The sequence below is a fragment of the Ceratosolen solmsi genome, unplaced genomic scaffold (genome assembly GCF_000503995.2).
Source record: "Ceratosolen solmsi marchali unplaced genomic scaffold, CerSol_1.0 scaffold10, whole genome shotgun sequence".
Taxonomy (NCBI): Eukaryota; Metazoa; Arthropoda; class Insecta; order Hymenoptera; family Agaonidae; genus Ceratosolen; species Ceratosolen solmsi.
Genome location: NW_011948412.1, coordinates 1381896 through 1409664, shown reverse-complemented (window position 1 = coordinate 1409664; position 27769 = coordinate 1381896). Strand labels below are relative to the sequence as shown.

The 27769-nt window shown below is 21.4% G+C and overlaps 1 protein-coding gene across 1 annotated transcript; it reads right to left on the bottom strand.

The window, feature by feature from the left end:
* Positions 1-120: 120 nt before the first annotated feature.
* LOC105362569 (Kv channel-interacting protein 1) lies at positions 121-27096 on the bottom strand. Its single transcript, XM_011500065.1, has 5 exons — positions 27029-27096; positions 6902-7123; positions 5170-5243; positions 2882-3100; positions 121-284 (listed from the first exon to the last, which is right to left on the bottom strand). The coding sequence occupies exons 1-5, from the start codon at positions 27075-27077 to the stop codon at positions 174-176; spliced, it is 675 nt and encodes a 224-aa protein (XP_011498367.1). The 5' UTR covers positions 27078-27096; the 3' UTR covers positions 121-173.
* Between the last annotated feature and the right edge of the window lie 673 nt (positions 27097-27769).

Sequence of the window (27769 nt, the reverse complement as noted above, 5' to 3'; positions counted from 1 at the left end):
AACAGAGAAGGAGAATTAGCCTCAAATTATCTATGGACAAATCATGGGCGTTTGTAGTTTTGTGCCCATTGCGCATTATTTTTTTCGTCCCAGTTCTTACTTGTGGAATAACAACAAATACTTCCACGAATGCGTCATATTGTCCATGAGAATTTAGATGTGCTTTCGATCCTTTACAGGACTGTATCCAACGTGTCAAAGCTGCGCAGAAGATGCTCGTCTTTGGAACACCACTGGACTAGTTCATCGATTGTAACGAAGCCATCCTTGTTGGCGTCGATTAGCTGAGAATTAACATAAGTTTCTATTGAAACTCCATAGTGAATTTAAATAGATGTTACTTATATAAACATTTATGTATATATATATTTAAAACGTATTTGTATTTCAATATGCATAAAACCATAATATTTATGAGTGCCAATCAAATTACTTATTTTTATGAAAGCTTCAACATTTATTTTATCATTTAATCTTACAAAATATTAATATATTAATATTCAACTCAAGGAATGCTCATGATTTTCAGAATTATATTGACTGTTATTATAACATGCTACTTTATTTTTTAATTAGTTTTGTATACTTTTAAAGCCGATACTTGATTAACGATAACAAAAAAAAAGAATTCGAAAGAAAGAACATTTAAAAATATCGATTCAATTTTTTAAGAAATGTTAAATTACTTACACAAGGTAGAGAATTCTTAAAAAGAAAGATATTGGATAATATAGCTTTGTAAAGAAATAAAATATGTACTGGATCATAGATAATACTCAATCATTTTGGAATTCACAAAATCTTTATCGTTTCATATAACGATACATAATATAAATATTAAATTCATTTGCTGAATTTATAATATAATATATTTGAAAATAAAGGATAATACCGTTGCTGCCTTTAAGATTTAATAATATTTTATTTCTTATACACAAAGATTTGACGTTTATCTAACGAGTGAAAATCTTAAATAGAATATACCATATTCTGAAGAATATTATTTTGTTTATGAATTGTAATTACTACTTTAATTTGAAAAGATTAACTATAAGCTGTTTTTTTTACATAATTCATATGCATTGACAAATAAATAAAATTGTCATTTTTACTAATTGTGTGGTGAAATAATTCTTTAATACATAAATAATACATCATTTTTTTACAAGTTGTAATTAATATTACGTATAACAGTTAAGGAGTTACTCAAGTAATTATTAACATATTTTATGATAAAATTTGTTGATTAATCCAGAAGATTTAATTGTGTAATTTAACTTTATATGCAATCAAACCACATCAATTTATAAAATGTATATATATATATATATATATATATATATATATATGTAATAACTACTTATTGTAACGAATATGCTTTATATTGTTTTAAAAAAATAACATAATATTCTTGAAGAAAATTCATATTACTAATGTAATTGATAACCTCGATGATGAATTAAGTTAAGTAATTTAATAAGATAAATAAATAAATCGTCTATTTTAATATGATTTGAGTTTCAAGCGGTGCGAATCATTTGCTTAAATTTATAAATGTTTTATATGAAAGAAGTTACATTTCATATATACATAAATAATTGATAAAAATTTTTTAAGCAATTATAATTAATCATAATTAAAATTAATAATTTAATAAAATTGAAAATATAATTTATATTAAAAAATTTTACTTAATTGTTTCAGGATAAAATTAGTTTTAATTGAAAATTTATAAATATTAATTGATAAATTTGAATTATTTTTGATCATTAAAGACATTATTATATATATTATTGTTCATAAATTTATTTAAATAAAATTTTAAATAAAATTCATAGCAATATTTTTTCATATTTTTATTATTTATAGGCATTTATAAATTATAATTTATAATATACTTTTATTTTTTATTTATATAATTATTATAATTTATTCACTGCTAATTAGTATATATTTATTTATTTAAAAAATATATTCGTAATAAGCATAACACTGAGAGTGAGAGTAAAAGAAAAAAAAAATATAAAATCAAAGTCTAATAGAATTTGGCTTACGCCGCGGTCGAGAGGAGTAGGGGGAAAAGCTAGGAATGCGTGTCTCGAGGGATATAATACGAAAGTAAGAAAACCCTAGAAAAAGATATAGTCAGAAAGATTCACCAGAGACTTCTTTGAGTACTACTATGTTCACTCAAAAACCCAAAAAATAACGTTCATCATCATTTTGAAAAAAAAAAATAAATAACAAATAAAAAATAAAAAAAGGATGAACTCATCGAAAAGAAAATAAATGTAACTAATTAATTTTTTGCAGTAGAGCATTATACTATTTTCGAATTCAAAAACTACTCTTCGTGCCATCTGTCTGATCTGTAAATGGACAATGTACGTTATTTCTGCAGGTCATATTGTACTTGGATCACCCTATGTTTTAATGTTTGAATAGTAGCATACTTAATAACAATAATTGCTTAGAATGTCAATTTATTATCTTTTTTCTATGTTCACTTTCTGAATAAAAACAGCAATTTTTTGTTTTCCTTGGGAATTTCCTTAGGATAATTCATATATGTGGGTTATAATTGCAATTATACATTTGGCTTTGATAATTTTATTATCGCTCTCAATTTATGAGAAAAACGACAGATTAACATTTTTAATTTTTTAATAAATAGATTTTTTACTTATGAGAGAGTGTATCAATACCGACAAAATTACCTTAGAAATAATTCAAGTATAATGTTAATTAAATGCATTCTTTACCGAATTGTAATAAAACCATCTCCCTAGGACAAGACGACGTTTACTTTTAAAAATTTGCACAATACATAAATCCAATAGTGCGAGTCCGCAGAATGAAAGGAAACGGAAGGAAAACTTACGTGAAAGATACGGTCGACATGTTCACGGGCCGCTACGTGGGGCTCGATAATTTGAGGGGTTGTGTAACGCCCAAGCATTTCATAGATCGAGCCTACGACATCCAGCATTTCATCCTTGCTAATGAGCCCATCACCGTCTAGGTCATATAAACCAAATACCCATTGCAGCTTGTCCTCTACCGTACCGCGTGAGATATTTGATAGGATTGTTAAAAATTCCTGTATACATTTGTGCATTTAATATTTTATCGTATTTATAATATAATGTAATTTATATATATGTAATTCAATATAATGGGAAAATAAAAAATTCTACAACTTTTGTACTACAATTGCAAAATATGTATATGTCTAGATGAAGGTATTTATAGTGATATTTGAGAAATCAGGGTGTTATTCAAGAAAATTATTTAAAAAAAAAAAAATCGCATTTTATAATCAAGTATTATCAAATACGAGTGCGCGCAAATTAAAAATCTAATAGAATTAATATCCTAATATAAGATTATTATTTTTTACTAAAATAAGCCAGTTTAATAAGTACATCGTGTAAATAATCAAACAAAGTTATTTTGGTAATCAGTATACAATTACACAAAATCTGTGAATAGGAAACTAACAGCTGATGTTCTTATCGGTTAAGATCGAAGCTTTGCATTTGCTAAACGTATGTCTTTCAATTTTAATTTAACAAAGTTAATTTTATTTGTTATTATTTTAAAAATATGCATGTTTACTGCGTGTATGTATTTGTTTGTGTTGTTTAATAATGCATAGGTTACATTTCATAAAAAATTCTTATAATTCTTTTTCCACATATAAATAAAGAGATGATTTATTTTATTACCATATTTGTTACACATATAGAAAAAAACTTACAAACCGCTATTTATATATCATTTGTAAATAGCGCTTCGTAAGTTTTATTAAAAAATTATATTCACTTTTTTAAAAGATGCAAAAGTCATTCAAAGTATTAGAATTTTTTTATTTACGTAACTAATAATTAAAATTAGTGTTTAATCTATCTGAGTACTTAGAAACAGTATTCAGAATTTAAAAAAAACAATATTATAAATTATACATTGATTAAATCATTTTCAATTTTTTAATTTTTATAATAATAGTAATGGCAGTATAGTAAAGAAAATATCAAATAAATCAAACTATGTATTTACTAAAAAAATTTTATGAAAAATGCTAATATTGAAATTATTAATTAAAAAACATATCTTAATTAGTTTCAACATTATTTAAATATAATATTATCTATTTGAAATATACAATTACTTAACATTAAATTTTATCATGTTTTTTTATTTTATTATTGATGTATATATTTTTAGTTTGATATAATTTTAATAAACAGATCGCTATTTTGTATATAATGAAATATATATTTAGTTCAAATAGAACAACAATGCCAAAGAAACTATTATTTGTATTACGTAGATTTACAAATTCCACCCGAGGTTTCAAAGTAATTGGAAAAAAATACTTCATTTTATATATTGAATAAGTAATATTTATATGAAAATTAATGTCAATAATTTCTATACAAAAATGGGTTTAAAATGCGTCGTTTTATAAATGGCTGACTATAAAGTTTTTATGTCACTTAATTTCATTTCATTTTATGATAATTTACGTGCCTTTAATGTACATCTATTGACTACGTTGTATTTTAGGTTAATTATAAATAAAATGAGTTATTTCACAACATTGATCAGTTAATTAATTAAAAATAATATGAATACATTAACTGTATCATACAATACGAAAATTGGACCCACAAAACTTTTTATTACATTATTTTTGAAAAACATTTCATAGTAAAAAATTAAAATTATTGAAATAATTCAGCACTTCTTTATAATTATGTTAATAATATTTATTTAGTTTAATTTAATTTAATTTAATTCGTTATTTAAATCATATTATTTTTTAAGAAAATTATCTATTTCAGAATAATTTCGTTTTTATTCATTGAAAATAAATTATGATGGTTGGCTAAGTAGTTTTAAATATTTTGAATTGAAAGCATTGCACAATAAAAATTTAATATTTTTATAAATTATTCAACATTATTATTGATATTTCAATAATTATATTTGGTTAATTGAATCTAGTCTATTGCATTATTATAAGTAATTAATATAAGTACTGCACCTAATAGCGATTTTAAATTTATCGATAATCTTTTTTAAGGAATTAATAATTTGAATTTTATTATTAAACAAGAAACAATATCAAGATACAAGCTATACCATTCAAATTGAATGACTTACCTCGAAGTTTATTCTGCCAGATGTTTGTTTGTGCTTTATCGTATTGAATACGTAGTGAGCGTATTGACTTGCATCTGAAACCAACACGACTGTCTATCGAATTTTTCTAATATATAAGGCAATATATTTCATGGAGATATATTATATTATATATATTATATCATGATTATATGGGACTGTTTAATAATAAATAAGAATAAAAGGTTATTTTTCAGTTAAAAGAACAAATTACATATACACGGAATGATTTTGGATTAAACTTTTTATTGCATTTCTATCGATAATGCAAAACTAATTAAATCACTATTCATTGGCATGATTTGAATGTAATATAAATAAGCATATCGAAAATTTATAATTTAAATGTTATTGACTCTGCATTACTTATTGAATACCCAGATTTGTTACTAATTGTTTGTTACGAATTTAGCAATTTTTAATATTTAAATAAAATTTAAATTATAAAATGTTTTGGAACATAATGAACATTATACAATTGAATAAATCATAAAATATTTTATATTTTATTAATTATAAATAATTTAAAAACATTTATTCATGATATATTAATATATCAATTGATTTTTCATATTCGTCATTACTCTTTATTATAAAGCATATTTCGTATTATAATTGTTGGTATTATATAGACTATAAATAAATATAGTAAAATCTACTATATTTCTTACTTATTATAATCTAAATATACTATACTATATAAATATACTATATTTATATATTCTTAATTATATTATTAGATTATTATAAAGAATAATTATTAGAAGCACTTAATATTACGCGTGTAGACTATTTTAATGTATTTTAAAAATAAAATCGAATTTAATCGAATAAGCTTTATATTTTTATAAATTATTTAGAAAAATTGGATAGGAAAGCATACTTCAAAAAAACGTTACGATAAATGCTAAGGGCTTATTTTAGTATCTTAAATTTGATAATACAAGTTTGATTAAATTAAGAAGCAAAATGTTTTAAATATGATACCAACTTATATTTTTTATGTACTCAAATTAATTTTTTTCAATTAATAATTGTAAAAAATACTTTAGATATTATGTCTTAAAATACAGATGAGTTTTAAAAATTGAGTATATAGTATCTACTATATACTCACGAACATTGATGCATTGAAATTTTAAATATCAATGGTAATATAAATATCAATTTGTCAGTCAAAGAAACATTAATTAAAGAATAAAATTAAATATTTGTAAAATTCAGTTATTATATCTAAATTGTTTTTTAATCAATCATTATCCTTAAACGTCATATAAAAATGTATAGAAACTTTTATTTGAACTCATTGAAATTACCAATATTTATTTTATTTCTTGTTCATTTAATTCTCCTATTTATTTTTTTTTTTTTTTTTTTTTTTTTTTTTTTTTTTTTTTGTGCATGTAGTCTATAATTTAATATTTATATAATAATTTGCATATTGGCATTAAAGTTATTAAAAATATTTAACTTTTTGTATTTTTATTTATCAAATTTTTAGTATAATTTTTTTAAACTGATAGATTAATTTCAAGATTCTCGTTACTTTAAGAGAGTAGTATAGAGAACTTTAATCAGTTTTAATATTATTATAACTGCATTTATCATTAATTTATTCATACTCAAATATAAGAATTATTTAGATAAATGAAATAGCCAAAAGAATAAGTAATTGAAAGCTGTCATACAGAAACATTGATATTTAGAGACTCACCACCCTGTGGAAAGAATTGCGAAAAGATGTGTTTGAAGGCATCTTCATCTACGTATCCAGTCGGACATTCTTGTTTAAAACCCCGGTATATCATTTGTATTTCCTTTCTCGTAAATCGGGTTTTGGCTGCAAGGGTTGCTAATTCTTCTGGCCGATGGCGTATACCTATGCCTATCGCACCAGAGCCCCCTAAAACTCCCCCGAGATCTTCGATTTCAGCCTCTGTAAAAACAAATCAGGCATACCCGACGCCTTTATCACCTTTATTCGTTCCTTACCTTCCTCTATGACCTTCTGCTCGCACTCATATAAGATAAGATACTCAAGTACAGATTCATATAAATGATGTGCGAGATATTATTTTACTTTATCGACTGAGTTACCCTCTTTTGTTTCTTCTTCATTTGAAATACGACATTTTATTCATTGGATGAGCTCTTTATTTTTATTCGACTACTCTTGAATCATTCTCACACTATTTTAATATTCTTATTATTTTAATTTCATTACAATTTCTTTGCACGAAATAACTTAAAAGTGCAAATATGAATTTAATAAAATTAAAATTAAAATCTAGGTTATTAAAATAATGTTTTTACGTATTGTTATAATTAAATTCTTTTCATACACTAAAATATTCATATTATTTAGATGCGTGAATTATTTAGATATTATAGTCGAATAATTTAGATAAAATAATACTTATTCAAAAATTGTTATTCTTTTTTTATATTTATTATTAAATTTGAAAATGTTTTAAATACGGTCAGCAAAATAATAGATTATTAAATTATTCCTAAATAATAAGTAAAATTGAATAACTTAGTTGATATTAATATAATTTACACATATAGATTCCTTGATTTAGAGAAATAGTGAAAAATTACAAATACAAGAGGTTAAATAAATTTATTAAAAGTAATATACTAAAATTTAGTATCTACTCTGACAGCAATTGTTATTTATATTTAATATTGAAATAAAATAAAAATATATAAAATGTAGGATGTGAAAACATTATAATAAAATGTATTTGGCAGTAAGTACAGTAAGAAATTATATTCATTATTGAATTTTTTAATAATAGATCGAGTGCAAAAAGATTCCAGCAGTTTAAAGAGAGGAAATCATTAAAACAAAAGAATATTCCAAGACTCTGTATTTGAAATTTAATATAGATAATGATACACAAATGACATTTTAAATAACTTAATTTCAAGCTTGTTATCTGAAGATTATTTGTCATTATTACTTTTTAAAACCATTACCTGCATTAATGTAATTAAATTTATCAAACAGAATATAATTTGTTCTAGAAGAGTCCACTTCTTTATATATTTATCGCACTTTCATAAGTTTAATCGTTACAAGCGTACTGGAAATATTTATAATAATTTTAGAAGAAAGGGAAATAAACACTATAATCCTGTAATATCGAGTATGGTGCAAAATTTTTAACTCATAAGTAAACTTTACTATTTTTAAGAATAAAATTTTTTTGAGTAAATAATTGTGCGAAGCGTTTTTTAAATATATAATATAAATTCATAATATGCTTTGTTGTATTAACTTGTTATAAACCAACATTTGGATGCACCATTATATAAAATCCACCTACACCGTGGACTTTATGAATTCGTGATTAAAATGCTAGTATTTATGACACTATTATACTTAACAAGAAGCTTTCCACATTTACTAACGTACTTATTTTAGGTGCGATATATTTATATATACGATATAAATACCTATTTAGTTAAATTTATTAAATGAATAGTATTTATAGAAAAAAATGTATATCTTTGAAATTAAAAATTTTTTTTTAAAATAAAAGTTTAGAATAAAGTATTTTAATAAATAAATTAAATAAATTTACGAATTTAATAAATTTTATGATTTTAATAAGATGTTAGTTCAATGCTTAAATGTTTTGGAAAATTATTCGAAATGAATGGAATACAAATCTTCAATTAAATGTTTTATTTCAAATTTTGTAATTTAAACAATATGCAAATCAAAGAGTCAATATAGTTGTATAAAACTGAATATGATCATTGTAAATAATTTATTTACATTGTAAAAAAATTATATGTTATTATAATTCAGAATTATCATATTATTTATTCAATTTTTCATTTTTACACTTAACTTATTTCAAATTAAGCTTATTGTATGTTTAGAAAATATTACAATTTAAAAAAAAACAATTTATAATTTTTATGAGTACAACAATTAACTTAAAATAAAAGCGATATATGTATATATATATATATATATATATATATATATATATACCATACAATACTATTAATTCACACAAATTTATATTATTCTTCATTCGGTTTAATTTTCATTTTATAATTTGCAATACTTATAATTTTAAGTATTATTTATATAACTAAATAATCAATATTCAAATACGAGATTATGTATAAAGTATTATACAGTTTCTAAAGATGAATTATATAGAAATCTACACAATACCTAAACAAAAGAATTAAAAATAAAATGGATGCAGTTTGAAGATATGCGATAATTTATAAAAGTTTTTTAAACAAAAATTTATAACACATTATAAATTTAATGTACAGTTTCTAAGTTTCTAAGTTCATACTTTGATTGAAAGTTTTGTACTTGTCAATTACATTAAATACTTATAATTAAGCAGAAACAACAAAATTTTTAGCCCTTTTAGAATACAAAAATTTATTTCATTTATAAAAGAAATATTTTATTTATATTTTAACAAAATAATTTTAATAAAGGTATTTTCTATTATACCAACAAGTACACAACTGACTATCTTAGTTTGTCTCAATAATATTTAAAAATTAAAAAGTAAAATTATAAAATGATAGATATTTTCTTTATTTTAATTAAAATAAATGAGTTTCCTATTTGTTATATTAAATATAAAGAATAATTTTTTTCTTAATAAATTTTTATTTGATTTTTAATCTTCAAATCTTTGCATAGAGCCTATTTATTTAAAAATTAAGAACTTTAATCAAATATGAGGTAAAAAAGAAATAGATCTTGCAATTCTGATTTAAATTTAATTTATATAATAATAACCATTGTCGTAAGAAATATCTAATATATGAAATAATAAAAAAACTTTTGATAATAATAATTATTAAATAATAACTAATAATTAATGCATGGAAGTAAAATTTAATTTTTAATGAAATTAAAATTTATTAAATGAGTTATACATTTCTTATATGCTGTATCCGTATTGGAAAATCTCATTGTAAAGATATTTTGTTGACTATCCGTGTACATATATTTTTTCATGCTTTTTGAATTTTTACATTTAAGTTCATTAGAAAAAAGTATATAAATTGTATTGTAATTTTATATACTTAACGTATAATTAATTTTTCAATCGGAAATAAATTAACGAGAATTTGATCGTTTCTACTTTATATTAATATATCGTAATACCAAGTATTTAAATATCTGAAGTTATATTAATTTTTTTTAAATAATTTGTAATAATTTAATCATTTTTAAAATATTAATTTAAATAAAACATATGAAACTTTTATGTTTATGTCGTTTTCAAATGAAGTAATAAAGACAGTAATAAAAAGATAAATTATTTTATATACCATTATTATATTATTATTAGCAGTACATATAAATTTTAACAAAAGTGGTATGACAATAATAATGTCATGGCTTTGGAAAGAAATTTTGAATGGAAGTTATTACTTTATCAGAAATATTTTTTATTTACTCTCTACTCACACAACGAAATTATAATTTTTTCCGTTCAACTATTGAATAGTTATAAAACTATATACAAGTATAAGAAATTAATATCCTTTTGTTGTTTAAAGCTTTGTGAAAATAAATCATTATTATGCTGTTGTATAAATTTAATTTTTAACACTCATCATTTATGCAAATATAAATAAAAATTAAGTTTAAAAAATAAAAAAATATACCTTCTTATTATAAATTATAAGTAAATATCAATATCAATCAACATACATTTAAATTTTTATAATATATATTTATAGTAATAATTCTGACAACAGAATTATTTATTTATATGATATTATATATTGTTAATTTAAATTGATAGTATTTAATTTCATGTTTATTTGCTAAATTATATTACAGATTATTTTTAGTTTTAGGCAGTTTTTTAATAATTATATTTGCTTAGTAGTTACGTGTATTTTATATGAGAAAAAGTTATTTCAACTGGTCATCAATAAAATATTTGTTCTCAAAGTTTAATATAAAAAACAATTTTTTATTTTGTTTTAAATAAAAAAATGTCTAATTATAGACGTAATATACAAATTATACTAAAATGAAAGTTTCTTTTCGGGAATATTTGCCCTACATGAACTAACTGTGTACAAGATAAAAAATACTTAGTAATGTTACCACAGACAAGAAAGGACATAAAAGTTATCCGCTTGAGAAAAACTAGAGAGGGAGAAAATTTAGTCCACTGCACTCAAGTACATATCATACAATCTGACTAATTGCAATCTGTAAATTAGGTCGCTTCTGCGCATGAGCGTTAATACTCTATGAATGAAAATATGTATACGAGATGCGAAAGAACATGGATTAAAGTTTCAAAGAAAAAAGTAATAAATATTTAAACTTGTGGTTGGGAACGATGCCAACTAGCAAATCAATAGAAGTTTACACATACATATTCGCAAGTGTGCATGCTGGAGCAAATATTAAGATATTTACGTTTTGCAACAAAAAAATTTAAGACTAACATTTGCAAAAAAATTGTAAAAATCTTAATTGTAAGAACAAAAGTAAATAAATATTTGATTTATATTTTAAACTGATATTATCTTGAATAACTGATTAAAATTTATGATTTAATTTACATAATATATTTAAAATTATGAAAAAAATTATAATTTTTTAAATATATTTTTAATTTTTAATTTTTTTCAGCTTGACAATAAAATATTCATTTAAATCTAATGAAAAAAGATAAAAATTATTTTAGAATAACAAGCGTTTTCTTATGTAATTTCCATATTTAATTTAAATATGAAAACAAATGAATGCAACACATCAGTAGTCGGATATAAATGTCATGTAAAATACAAAGTATTAAATTGTTTTTATTTTATTTTTAATTAAGCTGATTCGATATGTTTAATTCAATGATTTAGTGGTAAATATGTTGAAATATTTATATAATAGAATATACAGTTGTAACTGAATTAAAAAATTACGGTTAAATTTCTACGAGAAGATGAAACAAATTTCTAGTCTTGAAAATCTATAATTATTAGTGTATATTATTCATATTACATAATCTTTTAATAATATTTCAATATATTTATCATTAATATATTGTTTTGTTTTAATAATACAATAATAAAATATTAAATATCAAATTATCTTTAAAAAATATAAGTAAAAGGGATAGAGTAGAATAAAAGAGTAGTATAAAAGAGATAGAATATAAGTAGAAGAGATATACAGTAAAAAATATCTTTCTAAATTTTTAATTCTTATAGTCAAAAACAGTTTCGAATTTTTTACAATCAATAATAAAAATAGTTACTAAATTAATATGCAGAATTGAAAATAGCTAAAAAATAATCTATATATAATATAAAATAAAATATTCAATTAATATAATTTTTTACGCATTTATAATTTTCTTGATAAAGAATGTCAGACGTTAAAATATCTAATCCTTATGAAAGTATTAAACTATTTATTATTAATAGTATATTAGAATATACATTATATCAACTTATTTTATAAAATTAATATGTATCAATTTTTAATTCTTTAAAATTATAAACCACTTGAAGTAAATAAATAATTTTTAACTTGAAATTTTTAAATACTGCGTTGAATATTAATAATCTACACAATTTTATTTTAATTTCATATATAAAAATATAGTTTTATTTAATATAAAATTAATATTTGATTTATTATTATTATACAAAATGAAAATATATATTGAGTTATATTATATACATATTTTATACGAAAGTAACCTCATCAAAGCTCGGAAGTATCAATCAATGCAATCCCACGAACTTCGTAATATTTAAGGTTAAGGGTTACAAAAATTTGTTTACATTTAAATAACTTTAATTTTATAAAACACAATATTTACTTTAATTTAATACTATATTAAGCCGATTTCAAAAATTTTATTTGAATTGAAAGAATTTCAAATTATGCAGTATAGTAATTTATAATTTTATTGTATCATAAAATTGCATGATAAATGTATATTGTACAAGAGATTACTAATATGAAGAATAATAGAACAGGATATTTATAATTCTTATAACAGACTTACTTCTCTATATTCAACATGTATTAATTCATCGAACGGTATAATAGTAAAATATGAAAATATAACATTTTTGTTAAAATACATACGTATAGATATTTATTTATTATTATAATTGTAGTTATATAAGTAAAATATTATCACCATTGATATAAAAAATTTAAAACAATTTTAATAAGGAATTATGATTATTTTGATACACAGTGCACTTGGGTAATATATATATATATACACACATTTTATTTGTATTTGAATTAAGGCATTATGATTTTTTGTGTATTTGAATTTGATATATAATTAAAATACATTATACACAAAAAACTGTTTCCGCATTTCAATTAAATATATTTTATTAAGAGTATATTTCTTATTACTTGAATACTTCTATTATTTGCATGAGAAAAGAAAATCTAAATCAAATCTATAACGTGCAATAATTTATTTTAGAATTCAATAAAATGAATGTTATTCAACCAGTGTAGACTGAGGTTTCAAACATTTCCAATGTAGACATCTGTCTACTTAATGATTTCGTCAGAGTAGAATTATGAAGTATTCTAAAATTAGTTACATTCTAGTAAGCCATTGAATTTGGTCTTCATAATACTTCAATAAGAAAATAAAAATTTACCGTGTATTTGTATATATTTTGACTATGTTCATAAATCATTACACGTTTTAGATTAAAAAACAGTAGTCGGTACATTGAAAATAAACTATATTAAATTGTAAAGTTTATAATGAATTAAAAAATCATTTATGTAAAAATTGAGATTCATATATAGAATTTGTAAGGAACGTTATTTTTTCTGTGATATCCTATATTATTTTGAAATTGTTTTTGCTATTTGAACTAATGGGATAATTATTAGAAATAAAAAAATTAATTCACATCAGAAGAGGATTGTATTGAAAAAAAATTAATTATCAATATTGATTGACTAACCAATAAATAATTCAATCATTTTTACTAAAAAAAAATATATTAAGCATTATAGAGAAATAGAGAGTGATATAAGAAATATATACGAGATTTAGACAAAGAAATCTATATCATTTGGGTGCCGAGTAGTCAGAATTTAAATAGGTCAGGCACATTATATATTGGTGTTATGTATATAGAATATGATTGTTAGTTTATTCATAATTTATTAGATCGTTACTCGGAATTTTTATCAATGTTCATTTTGAAATATATAAATGTTAAATCCTAAATTTTTAAAAACATTCTATCAAAAATTTATAATTTTTAAACAATATAAAACTCGTACTATTGTAATTTTTAAATTAAAATTAATAAGTTAATATAACTATACATATTAAAGAGCTATTACAACTTTTTATCAAAATACACTCAAAAAATATGAATAGATTTTATAAAATATAATTTTATATTTAATTTCTAAGAACTGATCATAAATACGTATTTTCACAATATTTATTTTCATCTAAAAATTTAAAAGTTCCAATTTAAATAAATAAATGAACAAATAAATATATATATATATATATATATATATATATATATATATACAATTATTATAAGAAACATTAAAGAATATTATTATCATTATGTAATGAACGAGCTAAGCATTCTATTATACGCTATCTAAATTCCTACAGGTACATATACCATTATTTAAGACCTCGACAAAACTTCTATATAAAGTCCACTTTCTTATTTACACTTACTAGATTAATTTATGTTATATAAAGCACAAATATAAAATAATATACGTACATTTTTATTTAACGCCTCTTGAAACTAAATAAATTTATCAGTGTTTAAAATCTGTTATAGAAATATAAATATACAGTCAAATAATGGTCCTGTACAATTGATCTAATAACATATATTACGTACTCTATTGATTAAGAAATTATATTGTATATGCATATTAAAATCATATTGTTTCATATAATTTAATTAAATTTTATGTAGTATGAAGTATATATTTATAGAGGAAGAATATATATATATATATATATATATATATATATATATATAGTGGAATTATAATTATGTAATTAAAGTTATTAGAACAAAATTAATAATACAATAGTTTCTCTTTAAATGAAGCCTTCATCACTTATCTTTGAATTTAAAACTCAGGTGTTTTTTAGGTTTCCGATAAATAACGTCAGATTTAATATAACAAGATCAAAGTTACTGAATTAAATATAATGAAAGTAATTTTTAAAAAATCTGTCTCATATATAATGAAAATATCTAATCCTCAATTATCTTACGAGTTATATTATTAAGTATTAATCTGCAAATATCGTAAAATAAAAATTTATAGTAGTATCTTTCTTATTTTACAAATTTTTAAAAAATATATTTTTATATTGTATTTAAAAATTGAAATTAGTCTTGTTTATATTCTATAAAAATTTTAGTTCACCTAGTAAATTAATTTATAAGAACAATTCATTAGTAAAAGGAGGAATAATTTCATTTTTCAAATAATTTTTGATATATAGTTTTTTTGAAGAGAAATGATTTTCTAATGATAATAACTATTATTAAAATACATATTTAAAAATATTGATAAATAAAAATATGTCTCACATCGGAACAGTAAATTAATAGCATTTTTCGATCTTTAAATCTTAATAAATTCATGATTATATAAAATTTTAAGAATGTATTAAATGTAAAATAACCATTTATTACAGTTTATGTTTGTTATTATAAATTATATTAAAAATAAATATAATAATTATTACTTCTATTGCTTTTTTATCTGTTCTATATACTATTACTATGTAGATTTGAAGTTAAGTTTTCAAAAAATTATTATTTTTGACCTTGCATTATATAAATATTTCAGGCTATCATTTTAGTCAATACATGTATGTATGATTATTAAAAAAATTTTATATTGCATAAAACTTTAAAATATAACTGAAATTTATATTTTTGGAATAAAATTTTTACTATGCATTTTTATTATTAATTTATATATATTAATTTCTATTTATCAAAACATTTATTATTAAACTTTTAATTATGTTTTTCTTGAGAAAGAATAAAATAGTAGCATTACCTTACAATACAAAAAGATACTAAAAGAAAAATGTATAAATAACTTTTGTTATCCTATGAATTTTTACCATCTATTGAAAAATTTAGCACTAAAGTAAAAAATAGAAAAAGTAAACATACTTTACGATATAAATATTGTATTGAAGGCCATTAATGTCAATTATTTTTATGTAATTCTTGAAACTATAGGAAACTTTTTTTTAGAATATTATAAATATCAATCAGACAATAAAGAAATTATAAAGCTTTCATTTTCATTATATATTGAAAGATTTTTGATCGGGAAAGTCAAATGAAATACTTATTTTGCTGGAAATATCAATTTTTAATTGTAAAATTAAAAAAATTGAAATTTAGAAATAAAGCTCTTCACAAATCAAATATGAAATTTAATTTATTCCAAAACTATTCATTAACCATTTATGCCGCTTAACTAAATAAAGTAAAATTGATGAGAATCTCATTACTATTAGATTTCCGGTTCAATTATTTTGCAATTTCTGTAGTTTCTTTATACTGGAGAGTACTTTTTTAAAATAATTCTCAAGGAAATATTCAAGCTTTTTTTCTTTTCAAATGGTTCTGTATTACTTTGTAAAGAAAGATAAGAATGAAATGGAAATGTCCTTAATTGTCTGAAATACAGAAAAATCTAAAAAAAAGGTAGAAAAACAGGAAGAACGTACAAATAAAAAAATAACTGCTATATGCATTTATAAACCTGAGAAGGATAGAAATATAAAGAAAATACGCTAGAAAAAACATTTATATATTGTGTACATGTGTATGCATTGAGAGAGAAAATTGTAGCTCCAATCCCGGGTATCCCGGGAGTTACCACGGTAACGTAGTAGAGGAGCTTGTCTTTCCTTTCTCTCTAACTCTGTGCGCTTCCGCGTGTTCGTGCGCCCGATCATGCACGTGTGTGTGTCTCGTTCTCCCTCCCTCCGCCCCTCGTGACGCTCACGCTTGCTCGCACCGTCACTCACTCGTTTACTCTCTTTCATCTGTTTTTATCACCCTTTCTTTCTTAATCTCCTTCGTTCTTGTTTGACCGCACAAATTTTTACTTTTACACTACTCTTTTAATTTTTTAACAGGATATAACATTTATATAAATGTTACTATAATTTGTAAAGTGACCTTGATCAAATTATCTGAAACAACATCAATTCATTCTATTTTATCGATGCAAAAGTAACTTAATTATTTTGAAATCTCGTTTAAAAATTTCATGTGAGTAATTATAAAGTGAATATGAAATTATGAAATTCATTAAATTTTTTACATTATTAATGAGGTAGTGAGAAGAATTAAAAAATCAGAAAAAACTTTCTAATTTTATTATTATTATTTATTATTATTCCTAAACTTATTTGAATGTATTTAATAATAGAATATATAAAGCGATTATAACATTTTATTTAATTTCTATATACTTAAATTGACTACACATTAATAAATATATCGTTTATTTAATTCTTTAATAATTGTTTTTAATCTGTTTCGTATTGTTAAGTTAACAGATGTACAATTAAATTATGTATAACATACATTTTGTCTCAACAATATTGTATATTATATAATATAACTATAATACATTGATTGATGTTCATATGTACTTTGAATAATAAACTAATAGTAGTATTAAAAATTTAATTGCAGTTTTATTTAAATATTTCTATAAGATTTTGTAATATTCTTGTTTTAAATATTCTATAAATAGTCAAAATAATATACAATATAAATGTATAAATGTATAAAGAATATTATTTATTATTACTTATTATTTAACGGTTAAAAAACGATTGATATTCCTAGTCACAAACTGTAAATATTTATTTAAATATGTTATGATATATTAATTTCCTTGAATAAATTATGTTAAAAATAATCAGATACTTGCAATAAATTTTTATAGAATCTAAGAAAGATTATGAATCAATAAAATAGAGCTTATAAAAGATAACTTTCTAAACTGTTTTATATAGAATTTTATAAATTATTGAACGGGTACGCTTCTGTAGAATTGAGGTCACTTATAGTACACATGAACTTTACTTAAGGCATAAAAATACTCAGCTATTCAAATAAATATGTGTGTATTCTTCAGATTGAAAGACATAAGTTAATCATAAAAATATATAAATTTATAAATTTAATTTAAACAATTTATAATACAGTAATAAAATTGTGATTAAATATTCATATTATGATAAATATTAATGTGGTCAAAAAATTATGTAAAATAATTATATATTAATAAATTTTCATCGATGAAAATTTTTTAAAATAAGTATATGTAAGTATATCTCATAATTTTATTGCCTTTAACACGTAAATTATACATGAAAAGGAGATAATTTAAAAATATTAATCATGGTAAGATTATTTTTAATAATTCTTAAAACTACAAATATATTTTTAACTATATTAATATTGAATTTTCAGATTAAGTAAAAATATTGTTAATATGTACAGATATTATTTAAAAAAATTAGTAGTTATATCTTATAGTGTTATACTAGTTTAATATTTAGTACAATTAGATATTATGGAATATTTTAAATGTATAATTGTATAAATTATGAATATAGTGTATTTAATTTATCTGAATTTACACATTAATAAATTATAATGAATAAATGTATTTTTCAAATTTTTTTTAACGATAATTAAGTAATAATTTTACTATAATATAAAATAAACTGTGTAATTAAATTAAAAATGAACTTTTTAAATATTTCAGAATATTTATGATTTAATATAAAAAATTTGTAATTTAATATATTATTACTAAGTATAAAATAATTATTAAAACTAATTAGTCTTATTTACATATTTTATTATATATTTTATTAATTCTTAAGATAAAAAATATAATTTATATGCATTAAAATGTTAACATTAAAGTATTGAATTTGAATATTCTCTTTATAGAAAAATATTTTTATAATTTATAATCCATATAAATTATTTTTTTATGCAATTATTAGAAGCAATGCAAGCACAATGATATTTTATTGATTATTAATACTTAAGATTAAATCTCTTCGAAAAGTGTAAAAAGTGTATAAAGTCTCATGAATTTTAGCTTTTAATTGAAGAAAATCACAAAAAATTTAACAATAAATATAAAAATATTTTTAAAGCGGAAGTTAATCAAAGCCAAAACTATAAACTGGCTAAGTGCTTAAATGATAGGATGAGACTTAGCGTAAAAAGAACGTCGTCATGAAGGTACAGGATTCACCTCAGTCTCACTGGATCATAAGACCTATTTCACAGGGGATCTGTTTCACGTTTGCTCCTTAGATAATATTTTTAAACAAATAAAATAACAAATAAAAGAATTGATCGCTAATAAAAATTGTACTCGATTCGATTGTTGTTGTTCTTGCAATTCTAATGTAACATAGTCGGTAATTAGACAAGATTCCTTTTAATGATCGACTACTTCTGGTAATACATTTTGTCATAAATATTTGTTATAATGAGAATTAAAAATGATAATTTGATTTATATTTAATTTAATACCTTACTTAGGTCTAAAAAAATATTCAAAATATAAATGATCAACTTTTAGATTGAACCGATTTTATAATATGATCATTCTATTATATTGAATATATCAATATGAAGAATTTATCTAAATTTTATTTTAGTGATTTGTTTACATTTCTGTCAGATTTTTATATTTATATTAATTTATACATTAACAGGATTATTTGAGGTTAATTGTCTTTCAGACAGAGTAAATATTATCGAAATTAATATCGAAGTAGTATATTAAATCTTATAGATATCGAGTTAAAGGCTACTTTTACTTTAATAATAAACATATTTTTTTAAATATATATTTTATAAAAATTTTTTAATAATGTTAAGATATTTTTTTATTTCTTTCAATTTATTATTCTCCAAAATATGTATAAGAATTAACATATGCATATTTTATTTTAAAAAATATTCTAGTTATTAATAGATATAAATAAAACCTATATGTATTCCATATTAAATATTATTATAGCGCCTATCATTATTGAAATTGAATATCAGTAACATAAAAAATTATCGTCAAGTGAAACAATAAGTATAAATTAATAGAACAAATAGGCTGATTGAAATTAAAAGAGAACGTTACAGGTACTTTTTTACAACAAAATAAAAATAATTAATGCTCAACGAATTGTATGATATTGATATAAAACGAGTTTATTATTTTATTTTTCGATTGCTTGTAACTTTTTATTATTTAAAAACGATTTGCATACGTTTTTATATATATTTAAATTTGTCCTACTAATTTTAAATACAGATACGATGTTCAACGTATAATAATTATTAATACAAATAAATTGATTTGTTTTATAATTCATATTTTATGAAAATATATATAGTATCTTGTACATTTTAAAATCTATATCGATATTAAATAATATTGTAATAAGAATAATAAGCTAAAAACAGTTAATTCTGAATAACCTACTTTTATATTGCCTTTGAGGTTATACAAAATTCAAAGAATGAACACACTCACACATACATATATATATGGATATATATATATATATATATATATATATATATATATATATATTCAAGTATAAATTAGTTCAAGTATTTAATTTTACGTCATGCATACAATATATGACTGACATGAAGAAACCCAGATATTCGTAGTTTAGATGGAATTAAAAATTTACGCAAATAAACAGATCTTTTTCCTCAAAAATAGAAATATCCTGTAATTTCTTGATATCTGCGCTGTTCTACAGTTTTACTTTATTACGATGAATTATCTGTTACTGGTTAAATTCTGTAATCACCTATATGATTAAATCACAGAGTTTTAAGGTAAAAAATATAATTAAAAAAAATAAATAAAGCCGTCAATATATAGGATCTTCTCAAAGTAATTAATTTAACAAAGATTAAAAATAAATTTTTAAAAATTAGGACTTCCATTAAGTACCAAAGCGAATGCATAGTAACTAAGTTTATTTGATTGAATTAACAACTGGTTATGGTAAATTTCTATATTATTAGTAAGTAAAATTTTTAAAAACTACTTATTATATTATGCTTTTCAATTATAAATAGAATTTCATAAGTATTATATTATTGTTATATAATATGTCAATTACTCATTTTTTATCATATAATAAATAAGTTACATTTGTTAAATAACATTAAAATTTTTATAATATATTATGATAGTAATAAAAGAATAACAATCTTTATTGTAATAATTACAAAAATTTTATAATACTTTTAAATAATTATTTAAATCATATCAAATTCATTATCGCGTTAAATTACATTTCAGGAATTAAAAAATTGATTATTTCAATTGTGATATTTAATTTTAAAGAGAGCGTGCAGGTAGTTGAATGTACATTTAGTACATAAAATAATTGGCAATAGTTAAAATTGGTTCATGTAATTGCAGATATATAAAAACAATTATTCAAAATTATATATAATATTAAACATGTTAATCTTGAAATATATATAATAATTGTAAGAATATTAATCTTGACATTATATAATAATTGTAAAAATAGAATGAGACTTCAAAATAATAATCAGCACAATAATTAAAACGTGCTGTAAATTAATGTATTTTAAGAATTTATCTAAAAATTAAATAAGTAACATAAAAATGGTTAAAAGTCTAAGTAAAATAAATTTTCATAAGAAATAAGAAAATGCAATTTTGGGAAAATAATAATTGGACTTTTAATATAAAAGTAAAAAACTATAAAATATCCCTTATTGCAGAAAAGTGTTATTAAAAGGCATGAATTTCAAAAGACGCACTTCATTATTATCAGCTAAAATATATTCTCATCATATAAATTAATATCAAGATATTAAAAGAAGAAGAAATGAGATCAATAATTTGATAGGAAAGCTTTGAAACACTTTTTGTATATACCAAAGAATTATTGCATAATTTTTATGAATTTTTAGATTGTTTATAATAATCTGATATTCTTTGATAAATCACACTAAACTCAACATAAAATAGGCTATGATAATTTGACAACATGATTATTCGATACGAAGATAATAACTTTTTGCCTGTTATTGACATAACTTAAAAAACTTATAGATTTTCGATTTGACCTCATGCTAATTATAATTAGTATATTAACATTTATTCCGGGATTCCTTGTCAAGGCAAATGAATACATGTCTATTAGTCACTATCTCTGATAAAGGTACTTTAACTTATCATACAACATTTTTGGAAACATCGACCTTGGGAATTGAGTTTGTAATGATTATAACTCAATTATGAATGAATATCAGTGATTTGATATTTAAAATGGAAAGAGTATGAACTTTGGAATCTTGTAATTGTTACTTATAGATTGGTTATACAACAACTAAATGTATTAAAATTTATTTAGATACATATATCACATACATATTTATATAAAAATTATACAATATTTAAATACTTATATTAAGTATTATAACGAATTTTAAAAGTTTTTCCAAATACAAATGGTTTAAAATAAAATTAAGATAACGTTTAACTAAATTAGATTTTGTTTTATACATTAATATAATTAACGTTTTATTGAAATAAAATTAAAAAATCTCAAATTTGATGATATATAAGTTAAAATTAATATCTATTTAAATTTTTAAACATTTTTATAAGGATTTACACTATCATTTTTATAAGAAATATTACATTAAATTATATAATAAAATGTGTAAAAATTTAAAAATGTTTTTTTAATATAAACATAACATATAATGTATCATAAGTAAATAATGTAAATTGATTTTTCCATTAATTACTTATCTTTGTTTAAAATATTATTCATAAGATTATTTCATTTCATTAAAAGATAATTTATTTTTAAATTATTTTTATAATGAAATTGGTGCAACTTAACTACATTTAATGTATTTATACAAATATGAAATAATCCTTATAGATATATATTGGATTATAGATTTTAGTATAATTTAGTACAATATAATATAATTACATATAATTATGATATCATATAATTTCAATTACAAAAGTAGTATAATATAATTACAAAATTATATTTTTAGGTGCAAAATAAAAAATGTATTGAAAATTCATTATAATTATTTATTTAATCTTTTAATCAATAATTATTTGATCAGATAAATATATTCAACTGAATATACTTAGTATTTGATGAAAATAAAATCTGAATAATGAAATATTCAACCAGAATTTATGATATTTAGTAAAAAAAAATTGATGGAGTTTAATTTTTAATGAATTTATTTTTATGAATTAGATAATAAAAATATTAAGTAAAAAACTTCAATATAAGTAATATACGGAATAATGGTGTGTAAAGCTCATATTTTCATATTTTATAAATGTATTGCAATTGTAAAAAATTATTTAACTAAATTTCTAATTGTTGCTTTAGTAAAAAAAAGTATATTTAATTTAACGGTCTGTTATATATGTGGAAATATAATATACATAAAATTAAAAAGATTTTTAAAAAGATTATCTATTTTTTCAAAACATATTATCGTCTATAATATGAAAAATTATAAAATTCTAATTATATTTAATCTATTTTTTGCCGAAAAGTATAATCTATTAATAACGTACTACTTTTGGCAGTCATTAAGTTAAATTATACTTAAATACTTTATTAATACATTTTTTATTAATTAATTATTTTTCTGTTAATAATATACTGCAAAATATAATACATGTCTTCATTTATTGAATATATTATTTTATTTAAAAATATATAGAATGTATTTTTATCGCCAAAAATTAAATTTTAGTATGAAATAAGTTAAAGTTATATAATAAATAAACTTCAAATTCTATCTCTATCTTTCTTCTTTAAGGCGAAATATTAACGATATATTGATTTTTGAATACAAATAAGATTTCGACACCTTATTAGCTATAAGGGTTGCAAAGGAAATATAAGCAACAACAAGTTTTTGATTAATAATTTATTCGATGTTAAAATTCCATACATTCAAATTGTTCTTGCATAGAAAATATGAAATGAAGTTACACAATATCCGAATTAATAATATTTTTCTGTTATAACGTCAATAATATTCATATGTATTGTATTTCTAGAAGCATTTCAATAATTACGAAAAATAAATAATTCATAATGATCAAGGAGTATTGGTCCTTAAATAGACATTCGCTCAAGACGGTAGACTTGCATTGGCACAACTGAGTAATTGCACAATAACATCTATAAGTATCCGATACTGTGGATTCTTTAAACACTTTATGTTCTCAATGATCCAGGTATCATTGGATACTCTGAACAATTAAGACTTCGTATTTTGTATTTGAACAAATTTTATCTTCTCCGAATTATGAGAAGATTTAGACCATAGAAAGATTAATCAAAGCAAGAAGCGGTAGAAACATTCATCCTGTCAAATAGCTTTTTGCGATCATTTAACACTTGATTGCGCTTGAAACAATTGAAATACGATTTGCCAGTACCTACGGTTCATATCTTAATTCGAATTAACATAGTCCTTTAAAAAATATTAATTGAACAATCAGCGGGAAAGCAGAATCAGTACGTAGAGTAAGCACAGAATATTAGATTTTTCGCTATATTATAGTTAATTTTTAATAAATAAAATGAATAATACGGTATGACAATGCATATTTTTTAGTACTGTAAATTTTCATTAAAAGACTCTCCATTTTAATGATAAAAGAAAACATTCTATACTAATAAGAATTCAATTTGAACTATTGTTTTTAATATTAAAGTATAAATGTAAATATAGAATCATCAACGTATTTTAATTAATTCTACCAAAAAAATATGCTTAACTTTACTTTTTCTGTTAATAATAGAATATTTTCATACAAATTTTTTTTATATTGTATAATTTAATGTTATTATAATTTTATTATAATCTCTATCTAATTTTATCTCACAAAGTATACTAAATTACTTTAAATTTTGTTAAAATAATATTATATTAATAATTTGAAGATTTAATGCATTTTGTGATAATCATTATCTATGGGAATTTATATAAATGAAAATGTAACGTACAAATTTAATAAATATACAGCTTTCATAATATTGAAAGTTATATTGATATTAATTATCTATTATTTAAAATTTATTTATTATTTAATTTTACAACTATTAATGCCTATTAGGATCGATTAAATTAAATCACGATCTAAAATATTTTATATTTTTATTTATGTATTGACAATGATAATATCTATTTTTATGTAGAATATAATTTTTAAAATCAAATCTCAAAGTCATTTTCAAACATTCATGAATATTACATTTAATTACTAAAATACCATCTGTGAAAAGGCATAATAATTTTAAAATGGTATGCAGAAAAATGAATACGCCATATAACGGTATAAATATAGTGTAATCTGACATGATTGTTTAAATAATTGTTTTGAATTGTTATAAGTAAATGACTGTATTAGCACAATAAATTGATTTATATACAATTCTTATTCACCAAAGAATATGCCATAAGTTGCACGTTAAATCAGTTATAATCATGATAAAAAATTAATATCCCATTAACTATTGTAACTTTTGCAAAATAACCATTTCCTACATACATTATACATTATATTCAATATATTACAATATGCTAATAATTTTGTTTTATAAATTCAATTATTACAAACAAATGTTTAAATATCACTTGCTGAATACTGGATAAAAAATGTATCTCATAATTATCATAAAAGTGTTAAACACGCCGTGTAAGTGATTTTTCTACATACATTCATACCTATACAATTGAGGCTTAAATTGATAGATTATAAAATAAAGTAGTCATGCAATAAAAATACAAAAATAATATTTGAATACGTTTCTGACATTCGCTTTTAACATTTATCGTTTATTATATTTAAAATATTTTTTAAACACAAATATTACGAATATTATACATTGAAAAATGATGCTTTTGTCAATTTTTATAAAATGTCGAATATATAATTATAAAAAAAAATTATAACTTAAAAAGTAAGCATAAATTTTACGCGTAATTAATAACTTGATAATTCATACAGAAATTGAATACTATAAAATTTCGTAACAAATTCACTTCATAGCAGTAAATGTATAAAAAATTATTTAAAAAATTGTGACGCAAATACAATACAAATTATTGCATCCAATGTTTAAGTTAACAGTAACAGAAATAAACATGGCCATGAAATGTGTCCTAGGTGCAATGGACGTAATAAAAACCATTATGATAACAAATAAATATACACACGGTAAAAGTAAGTGATTTTAAAGCGAGCAGTTCAAAAATAATTACAAATTACAAATAAATATAATCCATGCGCAAGAATCGTATAACTATCGATCGTAATAAGTATGTTCACATTTACCGTTACAAGTATATCAAAGCCAGTTTTCAATTAATATTATCAACAAATTTCAACAAAAATGCAACAATCAATACAATAATTTGTATCGGTGTGTGATCTTAAAAATTTTCGAATGAAAAATCATCCTAATTTTGGATTTTTGTATAAAGATTCAACATTTGCCTAACTAGCCACTTGATTAGCTAAAGTTGGCATTGTCAAAAAGTAAGATAAAGAGGGAAAGTATAGTCTGAATGCAGATTCAAGCATTGGTCTCAACGTGATTGACAAATGGGAGGTAAAGGGGGTTAGAATAATGATAAACTCAGCGTAACAGTCGGCAGGATACATAGACACATGCCGAGGTTGTGGACTTACTCTTATCATTTTTCTTACGTGTCTTCATAGTCGCCGGCGAGCCAGGCATTATTCTAGCCTCTGTGAGACCCGACAGCTTCCGTTAGAACGATAACGGCAGCTAGAGTTCAATTCAGTACTTATCACGAGAAGAGCCCGCGCGGTACTGACATGTTCGCTAGCGGAGCCACCCGCGCCCTTTTACGTGCGCGCGCGCGGCTGCTCACGAGTTCCAAGTTCCTATCTAAAACGATCGTAATCAGAGCTGCGCGGGAAAGCACTTTTCCAGCTGTACTCACTCCTCTTTACCGACCCATCTATGCACGGACAATTGATTATCTGGCTTTTTTTAATCAGTAAGAATTGTTATGTTATGCGTAACTTTCCTTAATTTATATATCAATGACAAATCAGCAGCTCGTCTATCTTCACGAACGATAACAAGCGATTTCCCATAGAATTTTCAAGAATTTTACAAATATGGCCGCCCCTATCAGGCATTTGACTCGCTTTTACCGCCTCTGATTTTCGCGTAATTGCATTTAATTATTTGAGAAACTATAAAACAAAGTTCATCATATTGAACCATATTATTTTAAAAATGATCTATGATTTACCAATTAAGGGTTCAATATTGTTTTTATGGAATATCATTTGATTTAAACACATTAATACTGTAAAAGTGACTATTCGATATTGTATATAAAATCTTTATAAATTCTATTGCAAAACTATATTTGATATTTCTCAAAGAACATTTTT